The sequence below is a fragment of the Miscanthus floridulus genome, chromosome 3, assembly GCF_019320115.1.
Source record: "Miscanthus floridulus cultivar M001 chromosome 3, ASM1932011v1, whole genome shotgun sequence".
Classification (NCBI taxonomy): domain Eukaryota; kingdom Viridiplantae; phylum Streptophyta; class Magnoliopsida; order Poales; family Poaceae; genus Miscanthus; species Miscanthus floridulus.
The window spans coordinates 124,533,036-124,543,089 of record NC_089582.1 but is presented as its reverse complement, the minus strand read 5'-3'; the positions used below and the strand labels follow the sequence as shown (position 1 = coordinate 124,543,089).

Genomic DNA, 10,054 nt, shown 5'->3' with positions numbered 1-10,054 from the left:
ATGGCGGACCAAGGCACATCCAAGTGAAGAAGCTGGCTCCGGTGCCGTGGCGATGTGTTCGATCGGTGTCTTGTGCTGTTGTCTTTCTGTTAGTTCGTCTGGTCTCGCTAGCTAGTCCGTTCGGATCCTGTCGACTGTAAGGTGCTAGCTTAAACTCGTTCTAGCACGTTTCTGGCCATTTTCTGTTGCTTTTTTCTGAAACTCTCTCAACGCTGTATTTCTGTTCCTATGGCAATGGAAATGGGTGATACCCTCGCTTAATATTTTTTTTAAAAAGCCAAGGCCGGGGAGGGCTGCCCCCGCCACGGTTGCCCCGGACGGGCGCGAGCGAAATCATCGGTCTATCTTTCAATTCAAAAAAGCAAAGGGAATGCTCATCTTAAAAAAAATCAGTAGTACAAATCAGTATAAACGGTTTTGCGAGCGGGAGAGCCAAAATCATCGGTCTGGACGCGACGACATCGCACTGTAAACCACGTGGCAATCCGTCGCCCGCGCGACCCACACACACACCACACCACACCGCCCCGCAACGGCACTCACGTCTCGGCGGACGGCGGCCCCGTCAGCGGCGCCTAAATTTAGCGGCCGCCAGCCAGCGGAGCCAGCCACCTGATCAAATCCACTCGCCTGCCTGCCGTTTCCCTCCCTCCCTCCCTCCCTTTCCACTGGTTGAACGGACGAAACCTCCCCTCTCTCTCCTGTCTTCTCCTCCGCGAAAATAACGAGCAGGGAGGCAGGGCGCGAGGAGGGCAGCGGCCCGCGCGGTTATATCTACCACCGCACACGCGTCCGCCCGCCGTTCCCCTCGGCTCGGGCGCGGCTTCCCCTCTCCCCCCGCCCTGCCTCCCGCCCCGTTTCCATTTCCCACGGCCATGGCCTCTTCGGTGGCCGCCATGCCCCACGAGTCCGCCTCATGGAGGGACCCCTCCCGCCCCACGCCGTCCAGGGGCTTCTTCAACATCCTCATCTCCTCCCCCGACGCCGCCGGAGCCGGCGGCTCGGCCGAGGCCTCCTCCTCCGCCAGCGAGCCCACGCCCAGGCGCCGCCGCCAAATCCTCGACCGCTGGGCGGCGGCCGCCGCCGCCGTCACGGCCAGCGCCGCGCCGGAGCCCGCCGACCAGCGCCGCCGCGCCAGGGACGCCGAGCTGTCCGAGCTCGCGTCCGCCACGCGCCCCGTCGCCGCGCGCGCCGCCGTCTTCCGGGAGCCGTCCCCGGCTCCCTCCGACGCCTCCTCCACGGCCGCCGCCGCCGCCACCGCCACCAGCGCGCCCTCCGAGCTCCCGCCCGCGGGGCCCCGGGCCTCGTCGCTCATCCAGCGCTGGCGCGAGATCGAGGCCGTCGGCCCCGCCACGCCGCGCCCCGGCACCGCCGCCGCCGACCCGGGAGGGGCCTCCGACTCCGACACCGGCTCCCCGCGCGGCCGCGTCGGATGCATCGTCAAGAAGCTCAGCGGGGCGTCGTCGCTGCCCGAGGAGGAGCTCGACGACGTCGCCAAGTCCGAGCTCTCGCTCTCGCAGTCCGCGCCCCCGTCGCCCGCGCCCATGCGCGACGCCTCCTCGCAGTACCCGTACCCGTACCCGTCGGGCGCGATCAACTGCCCCCGCCCGCCGCACCTTGTCGTCCGGACGGTGCGCGGCCGCCGCGCCATGGAGGAGCTCGTCGCCGCGATGGCGCACCGCCGGAGGCGCGAGGTCGCCGCGCTCGCCGAGAGGCACGCCGTGTCCCGATTCACGCACAAGGGCAGGATCCAGGTAACCTCGGCTTCTTGTCGCGTTGTGCGGTTTGGATCATATTACCTATGTTAATCATCAACTCATGTACTTGTTACACTTATCAATCATCATCACTCGGATATTGTTCCGTTTCTCGATCCACAAATCCATGTTTTTCAAAGCGAGCCAAAATGGTGGGAGCTGTTCATTCTGACTCCCACACATGGCGTCGGATGAGAGTTTGGTGGATCGGTTTCTTCCCAACTGGCGTTGCTGATCAATGTCATGTGCGAAGTCCATTATCGTGCTTGCTTTGTTTGGACGGGTTCGTTGACATGTCAGTACAAACCAAAATGAAATAAATTGAGGGCTAAATTTTTTACCGTTAAATATTTATTTTTCTTTCGAAGAAAAAAAAATGCACCTAGTCTTATTTGCTTATTTATTTGATCAGTTGGGACTCTGATGCAACTGTATAGAAAGTTCCACCAAAAGATCCTGAAATTGTTTGCAACTACATGGACGAACTTCACTTTCACACTTCACAGATCTGTTAGGTTGTCATTTTTGGACCAGAAGAAAGTCAATTAAGAAGATGCAAACTTGACATAGTATTTTGCAAAAACACGTATGAAATGGAAGTGTGCATCTAAGACAGCAGTGATGGGCCAGTTTACAGGTTGTTACTCTGCTGGCGAATAACATCTCTCGTTTGTCTGGCTCTTCTGTTTCGTACACAAACTGACATGTTATGGAAATGTGGGTGCTGCACGGTTGTGGTCAAGAGGCCACATGACTTGACAGGTTCATTGCTGGTATATCATCTCATGTACCTGAGGCAAATAAATAGGAGTAATGTCTTGGTGGTTTGTTAAGGGCAAGTACCATGCAAATTTCAACAATCGTTAATGCCATTGTCTTTTAGGTTTGGTTTAGTTGTTACCGTACCTTCAGTCACTTGGAACCCCTTTGGTTATTCTTTACTCCAAGTCTTGCCAATAGTGATGTGCATAGTACTGGCACCTAGGAAAGCTGACCTGCTGTAAAAACACAGCACAGGTTCGGCCCTTGTTTGTGGAGAGTATTGTGCAAGTATTTTGATTGCTTGAGATCCAATTGCATATGCTGGGCACAAACAAACATAACAAAAACTAAGTTATTTCTGTGTCATTATTCTTTTCTCATGGACAAAAGTATTCTTTCTTTTCCTCATAAAGAATATTCTTTCCCCTGAGGCAAAGATTGGTTAAATCATAGTGCCCTATCGATGCTGTCGTCTTCTGATGGAGTAATTGTATAAATCTCCTCTCCTCATAGAGCATTGGAATTTTTTTCTTTTATGGGAGATACTGCACTTCCATTTTACCAGGCTGTGTAGTATGTAGTATTCAACTGTAGCTGATCCCAAGATGCTCTTTCACATCTTTGCAGTCCATGCTTCGCCTGAGATTGTTACGCCAGAGAGGTACAGTTGAGGATGAACTGTGGAGTCTACTAAAACCGGTTAAGCCACACCAACCAAAACATGTGGGCGAGTTGAGGTATTATCACATTCATGTCTACGAGTTGAGCTTCCAGGAAGTTTAGTGGACATGTAGACAGCTCGAGATTAGCTGATTTTATTTCTCCAATTAATGGGTGCAGGTATGATAGCAGGGACACAGACTTACGAGAAGCAAACAATTACAGTCAACAAAATAATGGGTAAATAATTACAGTGCATTGCTTGGGTAGAGCAAGTTATACTTAATTTGAAATATTTGTTGGTCTATGCCTTATTATTGCTAACCTATGCCTCTTGTAAATCATCTTTTCAGCAAGTGCAGGCATGATGAACACTTTTGTAATGATAGAGTTCTAGCTGGGGAAAAGACAATTGATGTATCCGCTGAAGGCCTTGTTGATGGTTCAGAAAATCTACAGTGTGATGAGAAGATGAAAACCAAGGGAGATACGTGTCAGAAAGATTGTAAAAACTTTTGTGTTCATACTCAGAACTATTCTGAAGCATCAAGCTTTGCAAGGTACGGTGAGCACAGTACTATCGATGAGAATCAGTTTGTGGAAGATATCTCTCCAAGCACAACAAGCACGTTGCATGAACTAGAAACTCCATCATCTAGAGGAGATAATCTACGCGAAGAAGACAGCCAAAGCATAAACGGTTCTTGGGAAGAGAGAGGATTATGGATAAGCAGCCTAGGTTGGCCTGCACCAATAGATACTATGAGTCCGGATAGCTGGCATCAGGATACAATGGGTGATATTGAGAACCATAATAATCAGATTCAATTCAATGATCGCCCCTGGATAGACTCCCCGAACTCGTGGAGATCACTATGTGTTGTCACGCAATCAGACTATCGTGCTTTGTCACACAATGCCGACATTTGCAACCTTCTTGAGAGGTAAATTGGTCCCAGTCTAACTGTTTTGCATATTGCTTTTGCAAAATCAGATGCATTTAATGACACATTATCCCCACATTTGTGACAGCAGTGGGATGCAAACGGGCCATTCTACTTTTGCTAGTTTGGTATTCATCTCAAAATTACCAGTTAGCATTAGTAGCTTTATTGTACGATAGCTAGTTTCTGAAGTTCAAACATCAAAATAATTTTGCCACCTTGTTAAAAAGGGTTACCATACAGTTCAAACAATTTTGCATGTGCTTGACTTATTTTTTACTGGCTTAACTGAATCAAGCCATGCTATCTCTTTCTTTTCCTGCAGCAAAAAGGTCTCAAAGTCTCTTGAGAGTGACTTTAGCAATAAAATGAACCAGCTGTTGCTAACAGTTTTGCAAAAACAAAGGCAACAACGGATGATGGATGACTTTGGAGGATACTATGATGAACGCATGTACTGGAGACAAAATGATGAAATTCATGATGCTGATAAGGAGGCATCTTCTCCATGTTCATTAGCTCCTGTCTCACATCTTGGAGCTCATCAGCAAGAGAGTTGGCAGCATTCTTCATTTGGAAGTCAACACCACGATAACCAAAATTTACTTGTAAGTGAGCTGCTGTTTAATGTCAGCTGTGGAAAGTTATATTCTTACTATATTCTCCATCTTAGGAAATGGAAGTCAGGGTAAGGGGTGAAATGTCCCAGATTCATCATGAAATATATGAACTGCGGAAGTTTGTGGAAAGTTGTATTGCATCCCAAGTAAAGATGCAGCACTCCATTAAAGAAGAGGTGTGCAGTGCACTTCGTGAGGCGGGTGAGTTGTGCCACATTTTTTTAAGTTTGTGTTTTCTATATGCAACAAAGAAAAAAATAGCACTCTATTAAAGCAACCTAGTTTCCATATAGAAAGTAGGAACCGCTCCTATCTGTTTGCAAAAAGAAAGAAATGTATAATATGATAACTATCACACAGAGCCTCAGTCTCAGTGTGAAATGTTACATTTGGCTTTCTAGGCCACACTCTGCTCTTTTTCTGAGCTGTCAGGGCAAGTGAGCTAGGTTGCCTTAGAAGTCCAGTCAGCTGAGGTCTCAAGAAAGAAGGGTATAGCTATTTTTGGGGAGCCAATAGTGGGAAGGAGTTGTTCTAGTCTTTGAAGCAAGCCATAGAAGTCCAGTCAGCTGAGCCTCAAGAAAGAAGGGTATAGCTATGTTTGGGGAGGCAATAGTGGGAAGGAGTTGTTCTAGTTCTTTGAAGCAAGACTATGTGCTGTAGTCTTGTTGCTTAGATCTTGGCCTGGACCAGCCTACTGCTGCATATCTTCAATGCTTTGTATGGTACTTTTGGTCCACTTTGATGAATTAACTGATTGTGTAATGAAGTCTATGAACTACCATATGAACTTTGTTTGGTTATCTTTGCTAGTGCCCCACCGTCCATTACTACCATCTTGACTGTATTTTATTTGTAATCATTGATGCGCATCTTCATGCTTTTTTCTGTTGCCATTTCTTGAACAGGTTTGATGCCAAGCCAACCCGACACAACAGCAGCAAAAAGGGGTAATTGCTGCATCTGCCATCGAATGCAAGTTGACTGTCTACTTTACAGGTAATGATTTGCAGGGATAGATCATGTCGTACTTCGAGTAACTTTAATCAAGAAGTCATATCTTATTCTTGTTATGATTCGTAACATCTTTATCCACAATAATCTCAGACCTAATAAAAGTATGAAGTGCATAAACTGGTGTTGGGTAAGTGCTTCTAATCATGTTCCTTATAATGCATCAGGTGTGGACATGTGTGCACCTGTTTTGACTGTGCCGATCAGCTGAAATCGAGCGGCAAGAGTTGCCCAATCTGTCAATCTCCTATTGATGATGTTGTTCGGGTGCAGATGAATTTTTGAGCTTAGGATTTAGGAAAGGCCAAGAGAAAAGAGCCGGCACTCCCAGATTTAGTTGTGGAGTTTGCGAAGCCCTGGTTTTGAGGAGGCTTCTTACCTTTTGATAACCACTACTAAAGATATACGAGCTAGTTCTTGGAGAAATGTAAATATGTTTTTTTGCTCAAGAGCGGTGTGCTTGTATTTCCCTAAGGGCTCGTTCGGTTAGGTTGAAATCCACCAGGAATTGTTCCAGATGATGAGATGTTATATAAATTAGTATAGTGATCCTGGTAGGAATAAATCCAGGGTATGAATCTCTAGGAAACGAACGAGCCTTAAAGGAAAACAGAGTTCTAATCAAAATGCTGATCCTGTTTCTGATGATTCTTGGTTGTATTCTGTATGTACCACAGTATTTGTTCAGAGGATTGAACTCACGGACTTGCTACTCTTCAAGCCTATTTGAACAAACCCAGTGCCAGCCCAATCTGCGTCGGTGGACTGGCATTTAGTTCAAATAAATATGAAGCTTTGAATTCAGCTCTAGCATGCAGGAATAGCAACTACTTCAAAAGTTTTGAAAAGTTTGAATGAACATGGAATCGCTGGACAAACAGACTTGGGCTTCAAAAGCTAATGCCGCCCGCGATGCCGTTAATGCACAGTTGTACTCACAGCTAGTACACGGGGCTGTCCGCACTGAAATTCTCTCTGCCACCTACGGCTGCAGGATGCTTCGTCGACGGCGAGGACTTTTACGGCGACCTCGACTTCAAGGAGACCCGAACCTGAGCATTCGATATCCTGCCGGACGCGTCCATGGACACCTTCCCCAACGACGGGCGCCGCGGCTCCCAGCCGGCGCCAGCTTCCAACCTCCGCTTGAGCACGCTCTTCCGTACGCCGTCGCTGTCGAACAAGAACGCGGCGCACACCGGCAGGTCGGCATCGTCTTCCGCGTCGCAGCCCAGGATCAGCTCCAGCGGCAGGTCGAAGTAGGACGACGCCGAGGGGTCGTCGCCGTCGTCGAGGCCCAGGCCTCGCGGGGACGATGACGTTGATAGGGCGCCGCAGTCGAAGCGCTCGAGCGACACGGCCAGCGACATGGTGCTTGGTCGAGCCGAGCACGTGCCTGGGTCGACGGGCTGCAGCTGCACGCTGGCGGTTTTGCCGAACGTGCCCGATGAAGAAGAGCGCGGCGCCGCCGTTGCTGTTGCCGTGGACGTCGGAGGTTTGATGATCCTCCTGGTGAGCCCAGGGACGAACATACAGCACGTGAACGGCGCTTTGCCGGAGTGCTTCGCCTGCTTGCCCCGGGCGTCCTTGGCGGCGTAGCCGCCGAAGGAGTACTCCTCGGCGTCCGCAGCAGCGATCAGCGGGACGTCGCTGCCCAAGCGCTGCTGCTCTCTGGCCTTGTTCCGCTCCGTCGACGACAGGGGAACGTCGAACCCGGCGTCCGCTAGCTCCGTCTCCCCGCCGGCGGACAGCTTGCTCCTTGGCAGCGCCCCGGAGTGCGCGATCGCGATCGGGCGCGCGCCGTCCCACCCGGTTGGCGCGGTGGGAGCCTTCAGATCGCCGGCGGTTGACGCGCGCGGGGACGGGGACGATGACGCGGAGCCGACCGGAGAAACGCTCGCGCCGTGGAACCGGGCCGGCGACACGCGGCGGTCGTCCACGGAGACGGCGGGGATGGGCAACGGCCGATCGATGTCGACGCGGGAGAACTGCCGGAGCGAGAAGGGGTCGACGGCCACGTCCCTCACCCCCGGCTCCTCTGGGCGCTGTGGCCGTTGCCACCGGAAGGCCGCCTCTTCCCACGACGCTTCGCAAGTGGAGTCCCTCGCCATGGTTGAGACTTCGCGCGTGCTGCGGTGGCGAGAGGAGTGATCGGAGATTCGGAGCTTAATTAGTCCTCGGCCAATGGCGATCAGGTTATGGGATTGACACCAGGGAGCGGAGTGGTGGATGGCACGCATGCGCGTTAGTGGTGGCGGCGTTCGTGCCCACTCGGCCACTCCTGCCATGGCGCGCAGTATTCAATTCCTGGTGCTGGCGTCATCACCACGCTGGAATCATTGGGCCGAAATTGGGGAAGCAGGGACATTCTCGGCACGACTTATGGCCTTATATGGGCCTGCGAACAGAGAGGCTGTCCTATCCCCTAAAAAAAAGTAATAATAACTAAATAAACATTTGAAGCCTTTCTGAACATCCAAAAAATAAAAACTACTAGTATGCCGGCAGCATCGCGCTAAAAGCTCTCGAGGGTGTTTGTTCCATATTTGTCTTATTGCAATATTGTCCCTTAACAAACTTGTACATTTGTCATTTGTGTGTGCTTTAAAAAGCCTCGAAATTTCGTAGATATGCGCTGCAAGTTTTATTGCTAAAATTCAGGGAAAAAAACCCTGTGTTTTTCTTCTTCATTTCTTGGCAAAAGTGGGGAAACCAGAGAAGAAACCCGATAGAATCTCACGTTCTCACACTACGACAGCAGGAACACAGATGACATGAAGTTGCTGCTTGACTACGCATCAATCGACTGATTTCTGTTTGTGTTACAGCCGATTTTTTCCAACCAGTCAGAACAGGACACGTGCACATGGAACCAAAAGTGACTACTCAAGATTCGACTGATTACTGTTTGTGTTTCTGTCATTTTTTTTTCAACCACTCGAAACAGGACACGTACACATGGAACCAATCAGTACGAACAACAAAAAAAAACTGAAAAATACAAATGATTTTTCTGATCGGCGAAAGACAATTTCTGAAAAAAACTGAAGCCAACTAAAAAGTGTCATTCAACCTAGCTCCCAGGTTTTGATCTCATTCTCCAGGAAAGACCTATCATCGGGAGATCCGATCACGCCAGGAGGCGGCACCATGCACTTTGGCTTGTTCTTCAATTCTGCATGCAGGGGTGTTGTTGCTTGATCTTTGAATGAAGCCGAGTATTCCAGAGAAACGAAGCAGCAGTTGCGTTGGAATGTCTTCCAAAATCATCGATCATCTGCCAACGGCTCTTGACAAATTTTCACTTGGTCAAGAAGCAGTGGCCCCCATCCTCTGGATCTCCGAATGCAGTTCAGGTGCCTGAGATAATCGGAAGCAAATGTCACTAGAATGATACACACATGCATTATCGCTAATCACCTATAACTAGGGATGAAAACGGATCGGATACGGACGGATATCACCGATATTACATTTGTTTTCATATTTCTGTCCGGATTCGGATTTGAATACGGATAGTGTCAACTATGACGGATAGGATACGATTGGATATCGACATCATAAATATGCGATTTGAGTATTCGGATACGAATACGGTATCGGATGTTGGATATCCGGACTCGGATACGGATAGATCTCAACCCCTCTAAACGAATTCGGTTTCGAATACGGTCAGAAAATATCCGTACCATTTTCATCCCTACCTATAACAGCATGATTGAACATGCTGTAGAGGAGAGTCCCCAGCAGAGGACTCGTGACAACCTGCAGAGCAGCATTCCCCTCCCCCCCCCCCCCACCCCCACCCACACACACCCCAGCGTCCTCAAAAGGACGACTCGGGGGTGACCTCGCCGCCGTTCAAGCCCACCCCCCCACCCCCTCCTCCCGACCTCCCCTCTAGCCGCCGTCACCGCCCACTAGCACGCGGTGGTGGAGGCCAGCGGCAGGCTCGAAAAAGGTGCTCCGTTCGCACCTCCCTCTCCCTCACCCTCGCTCCATTACCTCCCCCCCCCCTCTCCACCTCCCACGGGGAGCGGCGGTGGCCGGCCAGATCCGCCCCCCTAGGGCCGGATCTCCTTCGGTGATGGGAAGTGGCCGGGTCGGCCTACTCCGGCTACACCCTCTCCATCTCCGACGGGCTGCGGCAGGGTTGGCCTCACCTACGGCGTCGACCAGCGGCGGATGGCCAGATCCAGGCCCCCTGGACAACATCTGCCATCTGGAGGTGTCCTGGACCCTTGACGGTGGGCGGCGGCCAACTTGCCGAGCGGTCGGGGGGTCGGTGGCCGGATCTGCT

The 10,054-nt window shown here is 50.7% G+C and overlaps 2 protein-coding genes across 3 annotated transcripts; one reads left to right on the top strand and one right to left on the bottom strand.

Annotated features, from left to right (window-relative positions):
- The first annotated feature begins 723 nt into the window (after positions 1 to 723).
- On the top strand, positions 724 to 6,564 carry LOC136542334 (uncharacterized). Of its 2 annotated transcripts, XR_010780646.1 has the most exons (9): positions 724 to 1,754; positions 3,147 to 3,256; positions 3,360 to 3,419; positions 3,533 to 4,123; positions 4,449 to 4,731; positions 4,797 to 4,944; positions 5,649 to 5,739; positions 5,922 to 6,181; positions 6,432 to 6,564. XR_010780646.1 is itself a non-coding variant. In XM_066534719.1 (8 exons), the coding sequence occupies exons 1-8, from the start codon at positions 876 to 878 to the stop codon at positions 6,037 to 6,039; spliced, it is 2,280 nt and encodes a 759-aa protein (XP_066390816.1). In that variant the 5' UTR covers positions 724 to 875; the 3' UTR covers positions 6,040 to 6,402. The 2 variants fall into 2 exon arrangements, 1 of the variants encoding a protein (XP_066390816.1); XM_066534719.1 differs by lacking the exon at positions 6,432 to 6,564 and having other exon boundaries at positions 5,922 to 6,402.
- A 204-nt stretch (positions 6,565 to 6,768) lies between these two features.
- Positions 6,769 to 8,627, bottom strand: LOC136542335 (uncharacterized). Its single transcript, XM_066534720.1, has one exon. It carries the CDS (start codon positions 8,040 to 8,042, stop codon positions 6,774 to 6,776), a length of 1,269 nt encoding a protein of 422 aa, XP_066390817.1. The 5' UTR covers positions 8,043 to 8,627; the 3' UTR covers positions 6,769 to 6,773.
- Between the last annotated feature and the right edge of the window lie 1,427 nt (positions 8,628 to 10,054).